Here is a 19,689-nt window from a genome sequence, read left to right as displayed (position 1 = left end):
CGAGCGAGCGCGGGGCGGGCGGGGCCGCGGGGCGGACCGCGATGCGGCGCCGCCCCCGGGATCCAGGCAGGGCGGCGGGAGAGAGCCGGGGTGAGCGGCGCAGTGCAAACCTGGGCGCCCGGACTGTGTCAGCCCGCAGGCGGAGTGGGGTGGCGGGGGCGTGGGGTGGGGGGCCCTCTCTCAGAGTCCCGCCCTCCCTTTCCTTTTCTCCCTGCATCCTGGGAGCACCCCTTCTGCTGAAGATGATGACGGCAACCACCGCGAAGGGCCACTCGGAGACAGGCTGTTTCTAGAGGCCAGCTTTACTGTGCTAGAGGAACAGGGTCCCCACATCCGGCCCTTGTCTTTGCCCCCGCCTAGGCCTCCAGCTTGCTGAGGCAGCGCCCTCAGCCTACCCACTGGGTAGGGCAGGAAGCGGGGAGCGCTTTGCTGGGGAAGATGGGTCAGCAGCTCTCTGTGCTCGAGGTGCTCACCACCTGGGAGGCTGGGGCTCTGGCAGAGGCTAGGCTGAGATCCTGAGGTTCAACGGCACACCCTGGGTGGGTTGTATGGCCTGGGTGGTGGGCCCCAGCAGCTGCAGCCTTCACTTGGCCCTGTCACCTTGGGCTGCCGAGACACAAGCCTTCCCATGCTTCTCCCAGTGCTTGACTTGGCACTCCCTGCAGGCAGGGGGGCTGGTGAGCATGCAGGGCTTGTGGAGGTACGGAAGTGGAGCTTAGGGGTTCACGGCCCTAGGATACCCTCACCTGCAGCAATACCATTCATTCTGGCACCGAGAGCAGCGTTTGGAGGCCTCCGCACTGCAGAAGGCACAGCGGGGCCGCTCTGGAGTCACTGCCTCGAGGACGTCCAGCCTGTAGGTCTCCGCCCATCTAGGAAAGAGGTCAGGAGAGCCGGGCTGGGCCTGGCCGGTGGGGACACAAGAGCAGCCCTGCCTGTGTCCATGCCTTCTACATCCCTTCTGCCCACTCAGCCGGCCTCACCTTCGTGCCTGCAGCCGCAGGTCCTGCTCCGAGGGGCTGAATATGTGCCTCAGCTGGTGCTTGGCGATGGCCTGCCACTTGCCTCTGTTCTCTCTCTCTAGCCGCTCCCAGATTTCTGGGATCTGAGGGAGAGAAGTGGAAAGCGTCGGGGAGGAGCTGGCAAAGGGGGCAGTCGTCCTGAGCAACCGACTTCCTAGTACCTACCTGTTCCAGTACCAGGTCCTTCTTAGGGGGCTGGGTTTCGGTCAGGGCCAGGTGGGCCAGGAAGCCCTGCAGGTCTGCCAGGTTGGGCAGCTGGTCGAGCAGTGTGTCTGTGAGGAAGGCCCGAAGCTGCAAGGGAGTCCAGGGAAGGCCAGTGTGACATGCTGCCGACCAGAGAGGGCCTGCGCTGGGCTGGGCTGGCTGGGCTGAGGTGCCTGTGGGGACCATGTCCCCCTAGCTGCTGCAACACCTGAGGTTCAGGAGCTAGAAAGAGGACTGGGGCTGAGGCGGGTGGGCAGTGCTAGACAGCAGGGCTGGGATGGGGGTGGGGTGGGGTGGCGCTGGTGCAGGAGGAGTTCCCCACCTTGAGGAGCTGTCCCTTGGCAAAGCTGGTGAGGCAGTAGCGGGCCCGGGCTTCGGGGCTTAGTAGCAGGTTGTACAGAGCGATCCACACCTGCCCGTCCAACTTGCTCAGCTTTTGCTGCTCTGAGGGGGCCACTGTCTGCCAACGGCCACCCTCAAATTGCTGCAGCTTGCCTGGGGAGAGGAGCCAGCACGCAGGAGCAGCTGTTGCGCACTCTCTGAGTAGGCCCACTGCAGCTGCACGGGCTGGGGTACAGGCCACAGCACAGGCGCAGGACTTGCCCAGGCTGGGGTGCTGCTTGCTCCAGAACTGGGGGAGTCCTTAGTAGTGGGCACACAGGCCTTGCCTGCTGCAGAGCCCAGGTCCAAGCCCATCTTGCGTGAGGCATCCCGGGATCCTCTATGAGCTAGCGGGCAGAGTTTGTCTGCCGGTGTGCAAGCTGCCCGTCCCCAACAATCCTGGAGGGTGTCCGGGAAGCAGTGAGCTGGGGCTTGGGCAGGTGCGGGAAGGACTTACCTCCTTCCTGCCGGCTCCAGGGACTGCGTTCCAGCAGTTCCACCAGGAGGCAAGGCAAGTTGTGGGTACTGAGCATGCGGTTCAAGGTGCTCAAGGAAAGGCTAGGGGTGGTGGTGGAGAGGATGAGCAGAGGCCACAGGCCTGGGCTCCCAGTCCTCACTGCGGGTCCCAGGCCTGGTAGGACTGCTCACCTGTCCACACAGTCTGTGATGTAGCGCAGCACCGAGAGGGCCTTCAGTGCGATCTCGAACTCCATGCGCTCTGCCTGCTTCTGCAGCTCCTGGGGGGGCACGGTGCTCAAGCTGGGCCACCCCTGCCTCCTCAGGCCTCAAGAGGGCCTGGTCTACCCATTGGCAGCTCCAGGGAACCTCAGCCTACCTGTATGGGGGTGCCATACTGGGACTCCTCCTCCTCAGGAGGGCTACCACAGCCACTCCGGGCCACCAACAGAGTCAGCTTTCGGTGGCAGTAGTCTACCAGGTCCAAGACAGCGTCCTCGGCTGACTCACACACCTCCTGAGGCAGACAGAGGGGAAAGATTCTGTCTCTGATGCTCTCCCCACACAGGCGCAGCCCCCCTTCCCTGTCAGGCCCTCGCCTGGGGCAACACCTGGTGGGTCGGGCTGATGCCTCACCTTGTGGAAGAACACTGTCTCCAGGAGGTTGACGATGGAGGCCTCGTGGTGTACCTGTCAGATAAAAGGAGAGGGCCTGGAGCTGCTGAAGGAAGGATGGGATTACCAGCTCTCTTCTCGAATCCAGAGCCCTCTGAAGGCACGGGCAGGGCATGACCAGGGGCCCAGCTCACCACCATGTATATGGGGAAAGTGTTCTGGGGCTTGAAGTCCTCCAGTCTGCACAGCACAGGGAACACCCTCTGCTTCCACATCTCCACTGCAATCAGCTCCTCCACCAGCGTGGGGATCTTGAGGGGGAGGGGAAAGGATAGGGATGAAGCAGGCCTACCTTGGCCTGGCAACCCATCCAGCCCTGCCTGACTCTCCTCAAATTCCCCTGGGCCCCTAGATTCTCTTCATAGGCACCTTCCCAACCTCTCTCCTGCACCTTAGACCTTCATTTCCAGCTGCCTTCAATGCTCTGTGGGGACATTCCCCATGCTTCCTGTAACTGGCTCTTGCCTTGTCCCTAGGCTGCCTGGCTCCCCCCTACGCCTACACCCTTGTTTCCTCTGTCCCCATCTGGGCTGGCTCTCCTGCCCATGCCCTCCCTCTTGTCCCTGTCCTCTGGCCTTCCAAGTTTCTCATGTGCCTTGACCTCACCCTTACACAGGGCCCTGCACAATTTCCTAGTCCTTGCCCACCCTCCAGTAGGGGACTCCACCTTTTCTTTGCAAACGGATGCTTTTGTCGTGATATCTCAAGTTATTTATTTGAGCCACCTCCTGGCTCATATTCCAGCAGGGCTGATCCTGGTTTCTCTCTCCTCTCTCAATTTAGGAAGGCTGCCTCCTTCCATGCCAAAGTCCCACCCCCACTTCAGCGAGGGCCCCCTCTGGCCTGACAGTCTATTCAAGGATGTCTTTAGAACATGGGCCCTCCCCTCACAGCCTAGGCTGTTGTATGATGCACGACTATCTTCCAAATCAACCCATGACTCACACTAGGCCTGGTGTGCTAGGGTCCTGTCCAAAGGGGTGCAAAATCAAATCAGTAGCAAACTCCTCTCTTTTCCCTTGGGGAAGAAAAGTGTACCACCCAGAGGGAAGTGAAGGCACCCGAGGTGCTCCTGAGAGGTAAGAGTGGTGGGGTGGGCGGTGGTGGGAAGGCAGGAACCCGGCCTGTGACCCCAGCATACCTTCCCATGGGTGACCAGCAGCTCCTGAATGGGCTCACCCTGGCTGGCTGTAGCATCAAGGATAGCCTGCATGTTCAGCTTCTCCAGGTTCTCATGCTGCTGGTTCCACCTGCCCCAGAGAGTGGGGGTGTACGTGCATTCGGGTGCACATGTGTGCAGTAGGAGTGGGGTGTGGGCTGGGTCCTATTGAAGCCTAACCTGATCCTGAGGGGCCAGAGGGGGCTCAGGACCATATACTCCCTAACTCCGAGAGCTTTGTCTCCTTGCCTGGGGGCTCCTTCACACTGGGCATCCTCTCCCCCGTGTCAGGCCCATACTCCTCCGTTCAAGGACTCTGACCCCGTGACTCGGCCTGACCCTTGGATCCGGCGCCTCACCCTCCGGAGCCCATCTCGCGCAGCGGAAAGCTGCGCAGCCCCCGCACCAGCACGTCAGCCTCCCCTGGAAGCAGCAGCTCCAGGTCGCCCATGTCGTGGCCGCAGACAGAGAGCAGGAAGGTGGGGTTCAGCTGACCCCGGACAGCAGCCGGCGCTGAGGTGGGGGTGCTGAAACTCTCTGCGACGAAGGTCTCCCGCGGGGCCCGGGTCTGGACACAGCGGTTGCCCAGCGGTTGCGGCGCGTGGGTCGTCGCCGTCATGGAAACGGTTAGCTCGGCGCCTGCGCAGTGAGGCCCGCAAGGCTCCGGCCCCGCCCCCGGCCGCCTCGCCTTCCTGCCTTCCAACCCTTTTTGGACTCCCAGAACTTTCTCCTTCACCTCCGACTGCGGCTCATGGGTCTGCCCCGAAGGCCAGACTCCCGTGGCCTAGGCTCCCTCCTCGGACGTCAAGTCGACCCGCACGGGGATAGGGTCACCCTGCCCCTACCAGCTCTTCCTGCAGCGGCTCCACCTCGGCCATATGGACGCTCCACTCCGTGGCTTCCTCGCCCTAGTATGCCTCGCGCTGGGCTCCACCTGTTGGCTCTACCCCCCAAAGTACTGCGCAGGGCCCACTTCTCTCCATCCTAGCCTAGCAGGCTGCCATCTCCTCTCATGAGGTAACTGCTCTAGTCTTTTTCTGGGTGACTCTATGGCTGCCTCCGGCCCTCGAAATAGTATGTCCAAAGCAGCTTACCAGGGACTCTGCGGTATCAGGCTCTTGGCCCCTCAGTACCTGGGTACTTCATTTCTTGCCTCTCTCCCCATTGCCTCCTATGTTCCAGCCTCGTGGGCCTCTCTTGGGTTTCATGGATCCTAAAGCTGTTTTTGCTTTAGGGCTTCTGCACCTGTTCCCTCTGCCTGGAATACTCTTCCTTAGTTCGTCACCTCAGCGAGGCCTTCCTTGCCCATTTAATCCAGAACAGCCGCAGCTCCCACCCCAAGTCATTCTTCATCACAGCTTCCTGATTGTTTTTCTGGCTGTTTACTTCAATTAGTAATTAACGTGCACCTTTACTTGTCCATAGTCAGTCCTGCCCACCAGATGGCGCACCAGGGCGCAGGACCAGGGCTATTTCACTGCCAGTTCTCTAGTGCCTGGTTCAGAGGCGGTACTCAATAAAGGTAGGTTGAAATGGATGATTTTATTTACAGAAGGGAGGGTCACCCTTGAGACAATATGGACTTGTCTACCGGTCTAGCCCTCATGCACCAGGGAGCGCTTAGCAGAAGAGACAGCAGCCCCAGCTGAGTGCCAAGTCCAGCCCCCACCAGCCTCACTTCCAGCAGATGATGATGTTGGGGTCATTTTCCAGCCGTTCATCAAGCTCGTGGTAGCTCATGCCTGTTTGGGACAGTGCAGGTGAGGTGAGCAGCCTTGGCTTGGCCACCTGCCCTGACCCCACCCCAGCTGCACTGCCTGTCTCCACCTGTCTTGCAACAGATCTCATCATAGCTGTGGCAGCCTGTGTAAAGCCGGGCAGGGTGGCTCCGCTCCTCCCGAGACACCCGCACGGGATACTTCTGTAGTCGGCGGATGAGGTTCTTCATAAGCCCGAACTGGATCAGCTTCCTGGGGTGGGGTTGAGGGAGAGAGGGGCGATGCCCTGGCCAGGCCTTCCTCCAGCCAGGCCAACCCTTTCCTGCAGTCTCCTTCTGATTTTGTCTCAGTGACCAGGCTGGCCTCCAAACCCATCACATCCAGAAAGCCTGCCTAGATTAGTAGTGCCATATGATTCTGCTCACTGGGGAAAATCTCCTGCTTCCTCTCTAACCCAAGGTTCCAGAGAGATCTAGAGTGTGTCTGCTTTCAGGCAAACCCCTCATGCCCCTGGGAATCCCCTTCTGACCGTTCATCAACGCGCTGCAGCTGCTGGGGGTGGCGGCCAATGAGGTCTCTCACAGTCGTGCCGGGGCTCAGGCTGCAGTACAGCTGGAACACATCCCGCAGACTGGCCCTCTTATGCCCTGTGGGTACCAGGGCTCAGCTCTGCAGGTGGCCCTGCCCTCCCCAAGATGGCCTCCCCCAGAGCCCACACTACCTTGTTTGGTCACATAGGATAAACACGCCTCTTGCAGGGACTTGTCATCTACCAGGTCCTGGACCTTGGGTGTCGGGCAGTACACATTGGAATACTGGAGGGTAGCAGGAGGCACAGGGGCCTGAGTGAGGGGCTTGGAAGTCTGACACCGCCCCAGTCTGGCCAAGCCACACAACTCACTCTCTGCTTAACCAAACCCCGGACTCACCTACCTGGAGGATGGACACCAGTGTCACGACGCCGTAATACCTAGGGGAGATAGCTGTGCTCAGCTTCTGAGGGCCATGCCTTCCCGCCCCCACGCTCAGAGTCCTGAGGCTCCTCCCTGGCTAGCAACCCTGTCCCAAGTGTGACTGTTGCCCCACTCACAGCAAGTTCTGGATGGCGATGCGCACCAGGTTTAGCTCCACATCTGCCTCGGCTGAGATCTTCTGGACATGGCGGAAGCCATCAATGTAGGGCAGGATCTGGGCAGGGCAGGGTCAGCAGGGGTGGGATGAGGCTAGAGCTGTGCCCAGCCCTAGGTGATGATACCCAGGGAGGGACAGCATACCTGTTGTGTGGTGAGGTCCCACTGTGAGTTGAAGAAATCTTCCTTGTCCTTGGTAAAGACAGGCACATCATACTCCTGAGCCACAGGAGGGTCAGGCCGCTGCTCAATCACCTTCAAGTGGATGGTGTTGGACTCATCTGCAGGGGCCCCACCCATATCTTCAGTGTCATCTCTTTCAAGAGGCCCTCAATTACCCTCCAGTCCTCCCAGCAACCCTTGACGCAGGTGGGTGGCCCTTGGTAGGGCCAATCTCCACCAACCCCCCCTCTTCTTAAGTAAACTCTACTTCCAACGTGGGGCTTGAACTCACAACCTTAAGATCAAGACTCACATGCTCTACTGACTGAGCCAGCCAGGTGCCCCCAATCTTCCCCCTTTTAATGGAGCAAGAGGTCCGGAAAGGGAAGGGAACATACTCATGGAGCCCAGAGAGCTCTGTTGGCCTCCACATCCCAAATCCCAACATGCGGTGGACCCTGGACATCATCAACCCAGCTCATGGCTATTTACTGGCCACCAATTTGTGTTCAAGAGTCTTGACCATGGCTGGGCTTGCCTTCCCTTGCCATGTTCCTATCCCTCCTCTGCCCCTCTGCTGTCCTTGCAAAGGCTGGGCCATACCGATGGGCAGAGTGCACCGGCCTGAGGCATTTAGCTCCTCCAGCAAGATGGTCATGATGGGCACCAACTTCTGCTTGCTCTCCTCTGTTGACACGAAGCTGCTCTCTAGCTGGATGGAGCATGGACAACATGGTGGGCACACCCCAGGAACCCTGGCTGGCATCCTGCCCTGGCAGATACCCAGGTCTGGAGGGCTTTGGAAACATTTGTCTGCCTGCCCCTCCACTCAAGCCCATCGTGTTGCAGACCTCCAGTGTGGTCAGGTAGCCAGCCAGCTTTTTGACGATGGGCTCGAGGGCACAGGTCTTGGCCTGGGCATCACACACGAAACCTAGGTTGAAAAGCAGGGCATTGCGGCTGTACTTCTTGTGTTCAATGCACACGGGGCAGCCAATCAGTTTCTTCTCCATGGCTGTGCTGGATGGGGAGAACAGGTGGGAGCAAAGTCAGGCTCCTTCTGCCCCCAAGCTTGTCCACTTCTCCAGGGACATTCCCTCCCTTCCCCACTCAGGCCTCACACAGTGATGAGCTTGTTCTGCAGCTCTGGCTTGGTGATGATGTACACCTGGACTGTGTCAAACAGCTCCCGGGAGATGAAGTCTTCAGGGACCTGGGCAGGGGTGTGGCAAGAGGCCCCTTAGTGGATCTTGGGACTAGGCAGAGTACACTGGGTGACCCCCAAGGCCTAAGCCCTCTTGTCCAGCGTTTCTCCTCCCTTCCATCCACTCAGACCTACTACTATTTTGTGTTTCCAAACACATGCCATGTTCTCACCTGCTTCCCGGCTTTTGCATATGCTGTTTCCCCTACCTCGCACACTACTTCTCCATCTAAATTCCCAAGCATCCAGGAATACTATTGGACCGCGCGCCCCCTTCTCTCTTGGGACCTGGCACCTCCCCTCGGTCTCCACAGCCCAATTTCCCACAATCACTGCCTACGGGATGTCTGCCCCGTCACACCGGGAGCCTGGGACCTGGGTCTGAGTATTCTCTCGGTTCACGATTCTCCGCGAATAAAGGAATGGTATGCCTGAGTGCAGCATGGGGCACGGGAATCCACCGCTTCCAGGGAGCTTGCTCAGCTCCCGGGAGCGTCCCTCTCCCACCACCCCCACCACCCCAGCCCCCGGCCCCGCGAGCCTGGATGGCACCTGATAGGTGATCTTGGGTCCCAGCGTGGGGTGGAACTCGCTGAAGAATATGCATTCGATGCGGCAGCCGCTACCCATGACGCTAGTAGGGCCCAGGTCTGTAGACCCTGGCTCCTGGACCCCTGGGAACACCCGTCGGAAACAGTCCTCAGGCCTGGATCGCCAGGTCAAGCACGCCTGCGCACTCACACACCCGTGAAGCAGCCTGCTTAACAGCGTCTGCGCAGAGCGACAGAGAGGTGTGGCTGGGGGTGGGGGAGCTTGGCTCAGGAAGTCCCGGCTGGGTAGGCGTCGCACCCGGAAGTGAAGCGGCTCCGCGACGGAGCTGCACCGCGCGGCAGAGCCCCGAGTATCCCACTTTCTCGGGAAGAAACCACCGCATCGGTTCAGCGCTGCGGGTGAGGCAGGCGAGTCCCTAGCGTGTAGGGGCAGCATGCCAGCGGCACGTGGGGAGACTGTGCGCTAAGGGATTCAGGCTGTAATTTGGTACGCAGATGGGAACTACAATTCCCGTGGCGCTTTACGCCCTTCTAGCTGGCACTCCCGCGCGGCGACGGCGTGATGCACGCTGGGATTTGTAGTCTATTACACGGCCTTGCGCATCCTACCTGGAAGGTGGGCCAGTGATCAGTGGCAGTTCAGATGCGGGTACACGCCGACAGGTCACCTGTCCTCTTCTATTCCTGGTGCCTGTGTTGGTTGGTTGCCCCTTCCTACCTTAACTTCTTGGAAGAGAGTGGCATTCTTGCCCTGCAACTTTTGCTCCAGTGAGAGGAGTGGACAGCAGGAACCTGAAACCCTTGCTCATTCTACTATGCTTTCAGGCTACAACCATTGGCCTGGTTGACCATGGCCCTTTCTGTGGAGACCGAGTCGCACATCTACAGAGCTCTGCGCACTGCCTCTGGGGCTGCTGCTCACCTTGTGGCCCTGGGTTTTACCATCTTTGTGGCTGTGCTTGCCAGACCTGGCTCCAGTAAGTGGAATTCATAGTTGACTTCTGGGAAGGAAAGTGCCCCTTCTCCTGGGGAGCAGGAGCAATAGGAAGCCTTGGGCCCGACTCCTAGGAAAGGCTTGGCTGACTGGGGGACATCCTATGCGGAGGGATAAGTGGGGAGGAGGTGAGTGTGGGGTTTCTACTAATTTGGCCAGAGTACCTGGCTTCTCTTTCCTTGTCTTGGTGCTCCACTTGGCTGCCTTTTGTGAAGTGCTAGGCGAAGGAGGGAGGACTGCCGGAGTGGCAAAGCATGGCCTCTGCTCCAGGGAGGGACCAGGAAACAAGGATAGGTAGGGAGTGAGCTTGTTGCAGTAAGAGGGGGCTAGCATTTTGGCAGTGCTTCCTTGGGGGATGGGCTGCCCATTTTCCTCACCCCGTGGGGATTGATGTGGCTGGGTTCTTCTTGCCTCAGCCTCACAAAACCTCCTTTTCATTCCAGGTCTGTTCTCCTGGCACCCCACGCTTATGTCTCTGGCTGTAAGTAGTGGGCCTGGTCAGCTCTTGGGGTGGGAGGGAGCCCAGGTACTGGTGGTACTCCTGACAGCCTCTGAATCTTTATGGATACTTAGTATCTCTTTGGAGGGATGGAATGTGAGATTGGAGAAGTTGCATGCTGCAACTCCTGCCGGTGGTATATACCCCAGACTTGAACCATAGTGTTCAAAACCCAGGGCATACTGGTCTAAGCACAAAATGAGACTTCACCCACCTCCAGGCAGGAAGCTTAGAAAATGCATTTGGGTGTATCTGTGTCCCCTTTTAATTTCATCAAACTTTCCCTGAAACAGTACACCCATGTGGCCAGCTCTTGCCAGGAAATTGTATCCAGCCCCGTGTCAGGGAAACAAAGCCTGTGAATCATTTATAACTGCCACATCTCAAACCTTGTGTTTGCTGGATAATACAGCAGAGATGACGTTTCAAAATATCACCTAGGAAGGCATGTGGAGAGGTACCGACTTCTTGCCACTGACTCAGGGCAGATGTTCTGTCACTGATGGAGTTCCTCACTCTTGCCCCACCAAACGGATACTCTTTGTCTTTGGGGAGAGAATGAAGATGGGGGACCCTGCCCAGTGACTGGCAGTTTAGAAAGTTATCTAAATCTCTCTTTCCTTCTGCTGGGCAGCACCCTGACTTTGTTTCCCATCCCTGTCTCCCCAGTTCTCTTTCCTGATGACCGAGGCACTGTTGGTGTTCTCTCCTGAGAGTTCGCTGCTGCGTTCCCTCTCCCGGAAGGGCCGAGTGCGCTGCCACTGGGTGCTGCAGCTGCTGGCCCTGCTGTGTGCACTGCTGGGCCTAGGACTTGTCATCCTCCACAAGGAACAGCTTGGCAAAGCCCACCTGGCCACGTGGCATGGGCGGGCAGGGCTGATTGCCGTGCTGTGGGCAGGGTTGCAGTGCTCGGGTGGGGTGGGGCTGCTCTACCCCAAACTGCTGCCCCGATGGCCCCTGGCGAAGCTCAAGCTATACCATGCCACTTCCGGGCTAGTGGGCTACCTTCTGGGTAGTGCCAGCCTCCTGTTGGGCATGTGTTCACTCTGGTTCACCGCCACGGTCACTGGTGGGGTCTGGTATCTGGCTGTGCTGTGTCCTGTCATTACGAGCTTGGTCATCATGAGTCAGGTGAGCAACGCCTACCTGTACCGCAAAAGGATCCAGCCGTGAGCTCCTCCCAGCCTAGAAGCCTGGATTTGCCCCTCAGTGTAGCAGCTGGGGCTGGGACCTCCTGGACTCTCTCAGCTGACTAAGTCGTGGGGACACCTCAGGCACCGGGGCAGTCTAGAGTACGAGTCTTGTGTGTGACATGTTTGCTTGCTCCTCATCCTGCAGTGCTTCCCCTTTCCTTCTGTACCGTCCCAGAGGAGCTTATGGATGATGTGTCTGGATGAAGTTGGGGTTGCGAGACTACTTCCCCAGCAACTCAACTCATACTTGTACTGGTATGTCCAGAAATTACAGGAGAGAAAAAAGCAAAATAAAAAAGAATGACTGAAAAGACTGGATGGGAGGAGTAGCTTAGAGTTGGGGAACAGTTCTCCCTAATGCTGTCAGCATGAAAAAACAGGCAGCTGGGCAAGATGGGGACCCTTGTCCCTGGCTGCTCACTGAGGGGCTGAAGCTCTCCCAGCACACAAGCTCCTAGGATCTGGCTGCTGAGTTGCCTGTGCCACCAGGGCCCTAGAGCTGTAGCTGTGGATGGTACAGCTCTGTGTCCTTCCAGTCCCCCAGCTGCCCACTGTGCTGGCATCTCCAGACTGTGGTGGTTAGATGTGGACAGTGACAGGGTGGGTATCAAGCAGTGAGAACTCTGTTTCAGGGGGGAGCCATGAATAAGAACAGCTCTTTATGACAGAGGGGCCCTCAACCATCACATCCTCTGTGGGCCTCCCTCACTGGGAATCAGAGGGAGAGAAAATGAGTAAGGATCTGAAATGATAGCTCTGGGAAGGTTGTTTTAACAGTGGGCATGTGGTGGTAAAGGGGAGTGGGAGTAATAGGCTTCTTATTCAGCTGGAGTTGCCATGGAGACCAAGCCCTTGAACCTAAAGTCCCTAACTTTGCACTTGAACATGATGACGGGGCTGCACAAGGTAGTCTGACAGAGCCCAGGAGCCATACCTCAAAGAACTGCTTTATTGATACTGCGAGGCTGGGCTTGGCTGCCCACTCAAGTGGTCCTGTAGAAAATACTTAGGAGCTGTGGCTCTTCTGGCCCAGAAGCAGCTACAGCCACAGCAGAGGGAATCAGAAATCTTCACATGAACATAGTCTTTCTGAGGGTGGGCAGGGAATTGCAGCCCTGCGCTGGCTGGACCCCCAGAACGTTTTTGGCAAATCCTTGCCTTGGCTCAGGGCTCTTGGCAACCAGTATCAGGCATAAGGGTTGGCCCAGGAGCGGTGGCACCAGTGTCCCTGTAGCCACTTGCCTGGGGCTCTCTGCTGAGGTACAGTCTTACCTCAGATGGCCTGGGTTGGCTGATGGTTCAGAGGCCCCACGCCTAGCATAGTGGTTGTCTGGAGTCGGAACCAGGTAGCAAGAGTCCCGGGTAGTGTTGGCGAGAAATAGCAGAAGGCTGTGGAAACCCCCAGCGGGCCTTCTTCCCTCTCCTCAGAGCAGTCAGTGCCCTGGAGTAGCTGAGAGGTGTCAAGGGGGAGCTTGGGAGAGGAGGTGCTACACTCAAGGTGGTCTGGAGTTACAGCTTTGGGGGAGCTGCCTCGAAGGTGATCAGGCTGGATTCTGGGGCAGCCCCCTTTCCCGGGAGCGTGGGGGCCTTGTCTGAGGGTAGGGGGCTATCCACCTTGGCCCCTGCCTCCTCTTCATCGTCGTCCATATTTGGCCAGACGGACTGGTCCTCCACTCTCTTCAGCCGCTCATTGAGGGCCTTCAGGGCCAATTGCCTGGAGCCAGAGGAGATATACAAGTCACTTTGGGTTTGGACTTGGCTCATGCCCTATATTTTTCCCCCATGAAGCTGACTCCCCCTACCACCCAGACTTCTCTCAGAATCCTATGTATTCCCCTTCACCATGAAGGGCCCAGGGCTCTCTAGGGACTGGATAGGGCCCACTCTACCATCAGAATGAGGGCCCAGAGGCTACATAGAGCCTTTCCTTCATAGTCCGGGCACCTCCAGGCTGAGGAGGCCAGCAGGGTGTCTGCCAGAGTGCCCACCAGCCCAGCCTCAGGAATGATTCTGAGGGTGGTGCCTAAGCACGGGCAGAGCTGGTACCCCAAGGAAGATGAGTGGAAGGGTAAGTCCCTTGGATGTGGGCACTGGTATCACATTCAAGGAGAGGGTTATTACTTCTCTCTCTCTCCTTGTTAGGTGTGTTTTGAGTCTCCTGGCAAGGGTCTGAGGGGAATGCTGGAACTCAAGCACGTATCTTGGATTTCAGCCTCGGAAGCGGGGCCAACCTGGGTCAGCCCATCCCTCCTGACTCTAATGTTCTTCCCAGAAGAACCCCCACAGCCCCAGGACCGGTGTTAGAGCAGGGACACACCAAGTCCTTGCAGCAAGAGGAGGAGGAGCAGCTTCTGTGTGTAGGCCACAGGCCAGAGCCTACCGGTTCCACCGGACAAACCCTTCTCGACCTCACTCTGGGGGAGGTGGGAAAGTTGACTGGAAGGTATACGCATGCACTTGGGACCCTAGTCTACCCAGGAGGTGGAACACCCAAGCTGCCAGCTAATACTTCCGACAGCGGTCACTGTGGAACCCTGATGCCTCAACCTGTCTGTGCTGCCAGTATGGGGCACAGCCTGTAATAACCTTCCAGGTTCCAACAGAGAAGCAAAACCTCCAGCATGCCAGGGAACATGACAGGAAAGGCAACAAGAACACGGGCACAGAAAACCCTAGCCCAGTTCCACCCCGTGCTCCAGCCTGACACATGGCAGATTGGCACGGATAGGACAGTTCCCTGTGCTACCCAGACTCCCATGGGGCCTGCCTTGCCAATTCTGTCTAAAGCCTGCTAAAACAGAGAGAGAGTGGCATGCTACTCACTTCCTCACAAGGGTCAAAGATAGGAAACCCTGCCACCCCACTACTAGTAGCCCTTCGGGTTTGGGAGTGGCATGCTGCCAGATGCCAAATTGGTTGGAGGAGTAACAACCACAAGGCTATGCCAAGAACCTATCTCCTGACAACCATCCCTACCCCAGCTTGCCATTTTCTTGGGCCTGAGCAGAGGTGTTTTGAACCTCCAGCCAACCCTACAAATCCAAGATTTCTCACTAAAGGAGAAGTCACCACCAGGCTCTGGCCCCACCTGCAGAGCTCTGAGGACAGCTCAGTTTCTACCACGTCCGGTCCTCTTGGTCCCACCTCCTTCACTGGGTAAAGTGAAGACAGACCTCAGTCTTTAGGATTCATCAGCCATAGAGACACAAACCACAGGGCCCACAGTCATGCCCTGCAGCATGTTTTGTGTACTTTTCAACACCCACCACCTTAGGCCATAGTAATCTGTGGCCCTTCCCCAGCTGGAAACTCCTTCAAGAAAGGGGTGTGTCCCACGCTCAATGCCACAGCCCCAGTGGAGAGTAAGCACAGGGATAACCTTTCAGATGAATTCATAAAGCTGCCTGCCAAGAATCCATCTCACAGGTGAGCAAAAGCAGAAGCCTTTGACAAACGCAGAAAGTAGGAACAGCCTGCTCCAGATTTCATTACTAAAGTAACTGCCTCAAAAAAACCTTCAACGATAATGTTGGAAATGGAGCTGTGACAACTCTGGTGAGTCTACAGACCTGGGAGAAAGAGAACTGGATTAAAAAAGATTTGCCCTGCCCTGAACAAGGTGCATTCAGTGAATAATTCAGCTGGGACTCCAGACGGTGCAGGTGACTTGGTTTACAGTTAATGAAGAAGGTTGACTCCACTCCCTGTGTGGTCAGCAGGCTCCCCGGGGGGGTCACATGGCCTGTCCCCTGGGTGTGGTGATGCATACAGGCTGGAAGGACGGGTGGTAAATCTAGTAATACCCCAAGGTTCCCCCTCAATAAGTAAGTGGCAGAGAAGCACAGCATCTGAAATAAGACCCAGGAAGAGGGCACGGTTCAACATTTTGAAATTGGGGTGGCCGAGACCGCCTCGTAAGGAAGGCTCCTTGTCTGTCCCTCCCTCACTAGGGAAATAAGACCAGCAGGTTGTTGCTGGCTCCCACAGGACCAGTGTCTACGATTCCAAGATTCTGAGATGAGGCCAGGATTATTTGTATCTGGCCCTCCATTAACCCCTGACACAGTACCAAAGGAAACTGGACACTTCTTAGGGCTTGTTAAGCGGCCCGGGTGGTGAGAAAGACAAATTACACTCCTTCATGTTGTAAAGCACTACTGGAGCCCAGCACCTAATTGCTGAGTTTCTCATGGCCACAAACTGGCTTTTATCTCCTGAGTCTGCCCCGACACCTGACCCTTGGCTGCCAGCCACCACACAGCATGCACAACAGAAGGAACAGGACTTGATCAATAAAAACTCTCTTAGCTCAATAAGGTTTTGGAAGACTCCACAGTACCTTCTCCGCTCCGCATCCTGAGGGTCTGTGCCTGGGAGGCTGATGGTGATGGAAGATGGGGCGCCTACATCATAGCGCTTCACTGTCTTCTGGCATATCTTTACCTTCACCAGGAGGCCGTGCACCAAGTTCGCCAACAGCCCCACCACGGGCTGCAGGATCTCAGGGAAGAAGGTGGCAAAAGCAAAGTGGTCAGCCATGTCCCCTCGGCCTCGGCTGTGGCGCTGGTAGAAGCGAAGATACACCCAGCTGGAGAGCAGCCCAAAGCCATAGGAGGCCAGCGCTGGGCTCTGGAGCAGCGTGGCCAGCCGCAACAGCAGCAGCAGCCCCAACAGCAGCATGGGCACCACGCTGACGCGCACCTGGGGCACACGCAGGACCACGCAGTCCCCCATGGTTTGCTTGAGGGCCACCAGGACACCACCTAGGAAGCCCAGGGCTCCGTGGATGCGGATAGTGAAAAGGTAGACCAAGTTGAAGGAAGCCATGTAGGTGAGGAGGTAGGCGAAGGCCCCCAGCAGCCCCACAGAAACGTTCACCACTGAGAAGAAGATGAGCAGCTCCAGGGCTCCCCAGAGGGGCTCCAGCAAACGTCCAGCCACCACCACTGTGGCCAGGCTGATGGCCACATCCCACACGTGCTGTTCCATCAGCCCATGGGTGGCCAGGGTCCAGATCCAGAAATTGGGCGGAAAGAGGTAGCCTGGGGTGACCGCCAGGCAGCCCGTGTCCACAGCGAAGGACAGCAGGTAGAGGAATAGTACCGCCGCGCACAGGGTCTTTACCACCACGCTGGCGCTGGCCAGAATGGCCCCCAAGTGCTGGCGGGCGCCCGGTAGGGCGCGCTGCATCTTCCCGAAGGGCGTCGGCCTCAGGGAAGGGTCTAGTGTGTTAGGGGCCTCCCCGGGGCCTCGTCCCAGTCCGGCCCCGACGGGAGGCCCGGGCCCGGCCTAGTCACTGGCCTATGGCCCCGGTGAAGACTCCACTTCTGGTCGCGTCGGCTCCGGTCCCAAAAGGCCGAGCTGGGCCTGGTCGCGGGCCCGGGGCCTAGGCCCCTCGCCGGGGACCTGACGGGAGGCCCTGGGAGGCTTCGGCACGTCTGCCTGCCGGCCTGTCTGCTCCGTGGTCCCCGTGCCAAGCTGACCGGGCTGGCGTTGATCTCAGGGCTCGACCTATTCCATCCACTCGGGGGCCCGACAGTCTGCGCGGGATTGGAGCCTTGTTCTGGGCCCCAATCAAGTCTCGTCAGCTCCGGCTCGGCCTTGGTCTTGGCTGCGACCGTACCTCCTCCCTTCCTAGGCGCCGACAAACAGCGGTGCTGCGCCTGCGCGCCCGGGCAGCGGCGGGATGCCCTTCCGGCTCCGCGGCATGCTGGGACACGGAGTCCTCGGCCGAAGACCGAGACGAGCGGAAATCAGGGTTCTGCGTAAAACTACAAGTTCCAGGAAGCTGTGCGCCCCGGCCGTTCCGGTTGGTAAGAGGACGTGTGCTGGGGAGTTGTAGTTCTCCGGACCGTTTCTGCTGGTTGTCAGGAGGTGGGGAAGAGTGAACTGGCTTCGCTAACCTCGGAAAAGCTGTGGGTACCCGCGCAGCAGCACAACTGCAGACACGCGAGTTTCCTGGGAACAGTGACTCCGTGCATGTAATTCGGAATACATCTGAGTGTGTCCTTGTGGACAGGTAAGAATGTGGGTGGTCTTGATGTGCGTTCCAGTGTTCGGGAACTCCCGAAACTTCCGCAGTCGGGTGTGTGCCTCACCCAGATTGTATGGGTGTCTGGGACCTGACCCAGACTGGAATTCTTGCTCTGCCATTTGGCGGCTCTGTGACACTGGCCAAGTTCCTCAATTTCTTGGACCGTAAAATGGAGATGATGACAGGACCTACTACGGTGAGGGTTCAAGGGGACTGCGGTGTAAAATGCCAGTCCACCCTAGGTGCTCAGTGAGTGTGTTGCCCAGTCTAACCTTGTTACACGTGTGGTGGAGCTGCGACTCGAACTCAGGTCTCCTGCCCCCAAAGGGGCAAGGCTGGGCTGCTTTTCCTGACTCTCTTCCCCACCACAGATTTCTCATCTCTGGCCCCGAGAAGGAGACAGACTTGGGCCAGGGTATCCCTGGGCCCCCACTTTACTGCAGCCGTGGCTTCCCGCAGTTTGTGTCCTGGGCAAACTGATTTTTTTGGTGTATTGAGTTACTTTTTAAACATGTGCATATAATTAAAATAATTGTATGACAAGGCACATTTATGAAGTGCAGAATCCCTTCCTTTCAGCCACTGATCTCAGCACAACTGCCGATGTGCACATAGCCTTCCAGGTTACAAAGGGTGTTGACGTGACACCCTTTTCTTTGTGTGGGGTCTGGGTTCTCATTGGATGCCACCTAGGGTAGAGTTGCGAATTTAGCAAATCAAATACAGGGTGTTCAGTCAAATTTTGAATTTCAGATAAATGAATAATTTTTTAGTGTAAGCATGTCCCCAGTCTTTTTAGTATGGTTATGTGTCAAGCAGTATTGGAAACATACTAAAAAACATTTGTTGTTTATTTGAACTCAGATTTGCCTATAGATGTTCCACATTTCATCTAGTAGCCCTGCCCCAGGACCTGGGGGCTATTGTAGGGCATGGAGCTCTCTCAGGGGTTGCTGTGGCCAGCCCAGGGAGGGGAATGAGGAAGGGTGTCTTTGCTAAGGCCTGGGATGCACTTCCCCATTTATTTAGGATCCAAGGCCCTCCAGCGTGTCTGAAACGTTTGCTGATTTCTTGCCCTGCTCACCAGTGGATAGAGGATTTCTCCTAAGTCTCTGTTTATCTGCAGTATGGAGAGAGACTGGTACCCAACTCTAAGGTTGTCAGCTGGCTACCCACCCAGCGAGTGCAGAGTGCATCATAAGAGTGAGCATCAGCTGTACTGGGAAACCCCTGCGCTGGTTACTAGTTTCTCTCCTTGAAAAGAGCGTGAAGGGTCACATGGACTAGGATTATTAAGAAAGTTGGGATTAAAATGGTCGAGGGCAGAGGGCAGGTGGAGGGAGGTCTGAGAGCATTCGCCGAAATGGACTCAGTCTTGGGTTCCAGCGTGAGCAGCGGCGGTCAAGGAGAGCACTGGGCCTTGAGGCTCCCCTGGGCTGAAAGAAGTTGTGGTCATGGTTGGGGGTGCGCCAGATCCTGGCCTTCTCTGGACGGCAGGATGGGGCCCTCAAGCACCGGGTCCTGCACTTGGGCCTGGTACTAACTCATTGCTCCAAGTGGATAACTTGCCCACTAGGCCCTGGCGGGCTGACGGGATGTCTAGGCTCCTGCCTATACTCGAATCTCATCTATCTTCTTTCTTCCACCGTCCTGGCCTTTAAGGACAGCTTTTTTCAGAGGCTTTTGAGATTATATGAGACAAAGGATGTCAAGGATCTGGCACTTCGGAAGCCCAGGAAACATTATGCCCTATACCCACTGGGTACCAGGATTACAATGGCCTTCACTCCCAGCTGAGTGCTAGGTGGGACTTTGAGGTCATGGCCACCTGTCTTCAAGCTACCGAATCCCCACCCTGAGGCAGACACAGTGGATGGGAACCATTTGAAGTGAAAATATGAACATTATTTAATAACTGATCTTCTGTAATAAACCATTTGAAAATATTTTACAAGGAATCACACACACGATATTTTACAAAGTTTCTTGACTTTTTTTGTCACTGTTGTGTTTCTGACTTGTCTGTACAAAATAGAACAACAACCAAAAAAAAGGGCAGAGAAAAGGAAATGGCCCCCCAGTCCCCCACAGATCCCCCGAGCCCGAGGTGAGGGGGCAGCCAGGTCAGGTGGGTGATGAGAAGGATCAGACCCAGCTGGGGGTTGGACAACTACCTGATGGGGATTGTTTGTCTGTTTTCCTGTTTTTTAAACTTAAAATATATATTTTCTATATATGTTTGATTCTTTTTTATTTTTATATTCTCCATTGAGCACCTGACTACACTACAGTTACACACACGCCCCC

General features: G+C 56.9%; 4 protein-coding genes and 2 long non-coding RNA genes across 10 annotated transcripts; 3 read left to right on the top strand and 3 right to left on the bottom strand.

The window, feature by feature from the left end:
• Positions 1 to 284: 284 nt before the first annotated feature.
• Positions 285 to 5,270, bottom strand: ZMYND10 (zinc finger MYND-type containing 10). 2 transcript variants are annotated; one of them, XM_008703742.2, is made up of 12 exons: positions 4,992 to 5,270; positions 3,880 to 3,988; positions 2,873 to 2,989; positions 2,700 to 2,753; positions 2,443 to 2,580; positions 2,256 to 2,344; positions 2,065 to 2,165; positions 1,549 to 1,721; positions 1,188 to 1,313; positions 984 to 1,105; positions 747 to 872; positions 285 to 659 (listed from the first exon to the last, which is right to left on the bottom strand). In XM_008703742.2, the coding sequence occupies exons 2-12, from the start codon at positions 3,949 to 3,951 to the stop codon at positions 584 to 586; spliced, it is 1,194 nt and encodes a 397-aa protein (XP_008701964.1). In that variant the 5' UTR covers positions 3,952 to 3,988; positions 4,992 to 5,270; the 3' UTR covers positions 285 to 583. The 2 variants fall into 2 exon arrangements, with proteins under 2 accessions (XP_008701964.1, XP_008701963.2); XM_008703741.2 differs by lacking the exon at positions 4,992 to 5,270 and adding an exon at positions 4,257 to 4,536.
• LOC121102499 lies at positions 4,782 to 5,434 on the top strand. Its single transcript, XR_005834549.1, has 2 exons — positions 4,782 to 4,914; positions 5,323 to 5,434. It is a non-coding gene; the product is annotated as an uncharacterized LOC121102499 (long non-coding RNA).
• NPRL2 (NPR2 like, GATOR1 complex subunit) lies at positions 5,421 to 8,880 on the bottom strand. Of its 2 annotated transcripts, XM_008703739.2 has the most exons (11): positions 8,664 to 8,880; positions 8,029 to 8,120; positions 7,759 to 7,927; positions 7,511 to 7,619; positions 6,890 to 7,026; positions 6,706 to 6,803; positions 6,549 to 6,585; positions 6,337 to 6,430; positions 6,145 to 6,262; positions 5,725 to 5,867; positions 5,421 to 5,639 (listed from the first exon to the last, which is right to left on the bottom strand). In XM_008703739.2, exons 1-11 carry the CDS (start codon positions 8,739 to 8,741, stop codon positions 5,572 to 5,574), a joined length of 1,143 nt encoding a protein of 380 aa, XP_008701961.1. In that variant the 5' UTR covers positions 8,742 to 8,880; the 3' UTR covers positions 5,421 to 5,571. The 2 variants fall into 2 exon arrangements, with proteins under 2 accessions (XP_008701961.1, XP_008701962.1); XM_008703740.2 differs by lacking the exon at positions 5,725 to 5,867.
• A 39-nt stretch (positions 8,881 to 8,919) lies between these two features.
• On the top strand, positions 8,920 to 11,659 carry LOC103674791 (cytochrome b561 domain-containing protein 2). Of its 3 annotated transcripts, none has more exons than XM_008703736.2 (4): positions 8,920 to 9,061; positions 9,488 to 9,639; positions 10,100 to 10,137; positions 10,825 to 11,659. In XM_008703736.2, exons 2-4 carry the CDS (start codon positions 9,513 to 9,515, stop codon positions 11,326 to 11,328), a joined length of 669 nt encoding a protein of 222 aa, XP_008701958.1. In that variant the 5' UTR covers positions 8,920 to 9,061; positions 9,488 to 9,512; the 3' UTR covers positions 11,329 to 11,659. The 3 variants fall into 3 exon arrangements, with proteins under 3 accessions (XP_008701958.1, XP_008701959.1, XP_008701960.1); XM_008703737.2 differs by having other exon boundaries at positions 8,945 to 9,070; XM_008703738.2 differs by having other exon boundaries at positions 9,003 to 9,149.
• Positions 11,660 to 12,279: 620 nt separating this feature from the next.
• On the bottom strand, positions 12,280 to 17,017 carry TMEM115 (transmembrane protein 115). Its single transcript, XM_008703735.2, has 2 exons — positions 15,688 to 17,017; positions 12,280 to 13,062 (listed from the first exon to the last, which is right to left on the bottom strand). Exons 1-2 carry the CDS (start codon positions 16,536 to 16,538, stop codon positions 12,858 to 12,860), a joined length of 1,056 nt encoding a protein of 351 aa, XP_008701957.1. The 5' UTR covers positions 16,539 to 17,017; the 3' UTR covers positions 12,280 to 12,857.
• Positions 17,018 to 17,023: 6 nt separating this feature from the next.
• Positions 17,024 to 19,326, top strand: LOC103674789. Its single transcript, XR_571711.2, has 2 exons — positions 17,024 to 17,367; positions 19,045 to 19,326. It is a non-coding gene; the product is annotated as an uncharacterized LOC103674789 (long non-coding RNA).
• The last annotated feature ends 363 nt before the right edge of the window (positions 19,327 to 19,689 follow it).

The sequence above is a fragment of the Ursus maritimus genome, unplaced genomic scaffold, assembly GCF_017311325.1.
Source record: "Ursus maritimus isolate PB19 unplaced genomic scaffold, ASM1731132v1 scaffold_14, whole genome shotgun sequence".
NCBI lineage: Eukaryota > Metazoa > Chordata > Mammalia > Carnivora > Ursidae > Ursus > Ursus maritimus.
Note: the sequence above shows the minus strand (reverse complement) of the source record. Positions and strands in the feature narration are given on the sequence as shown.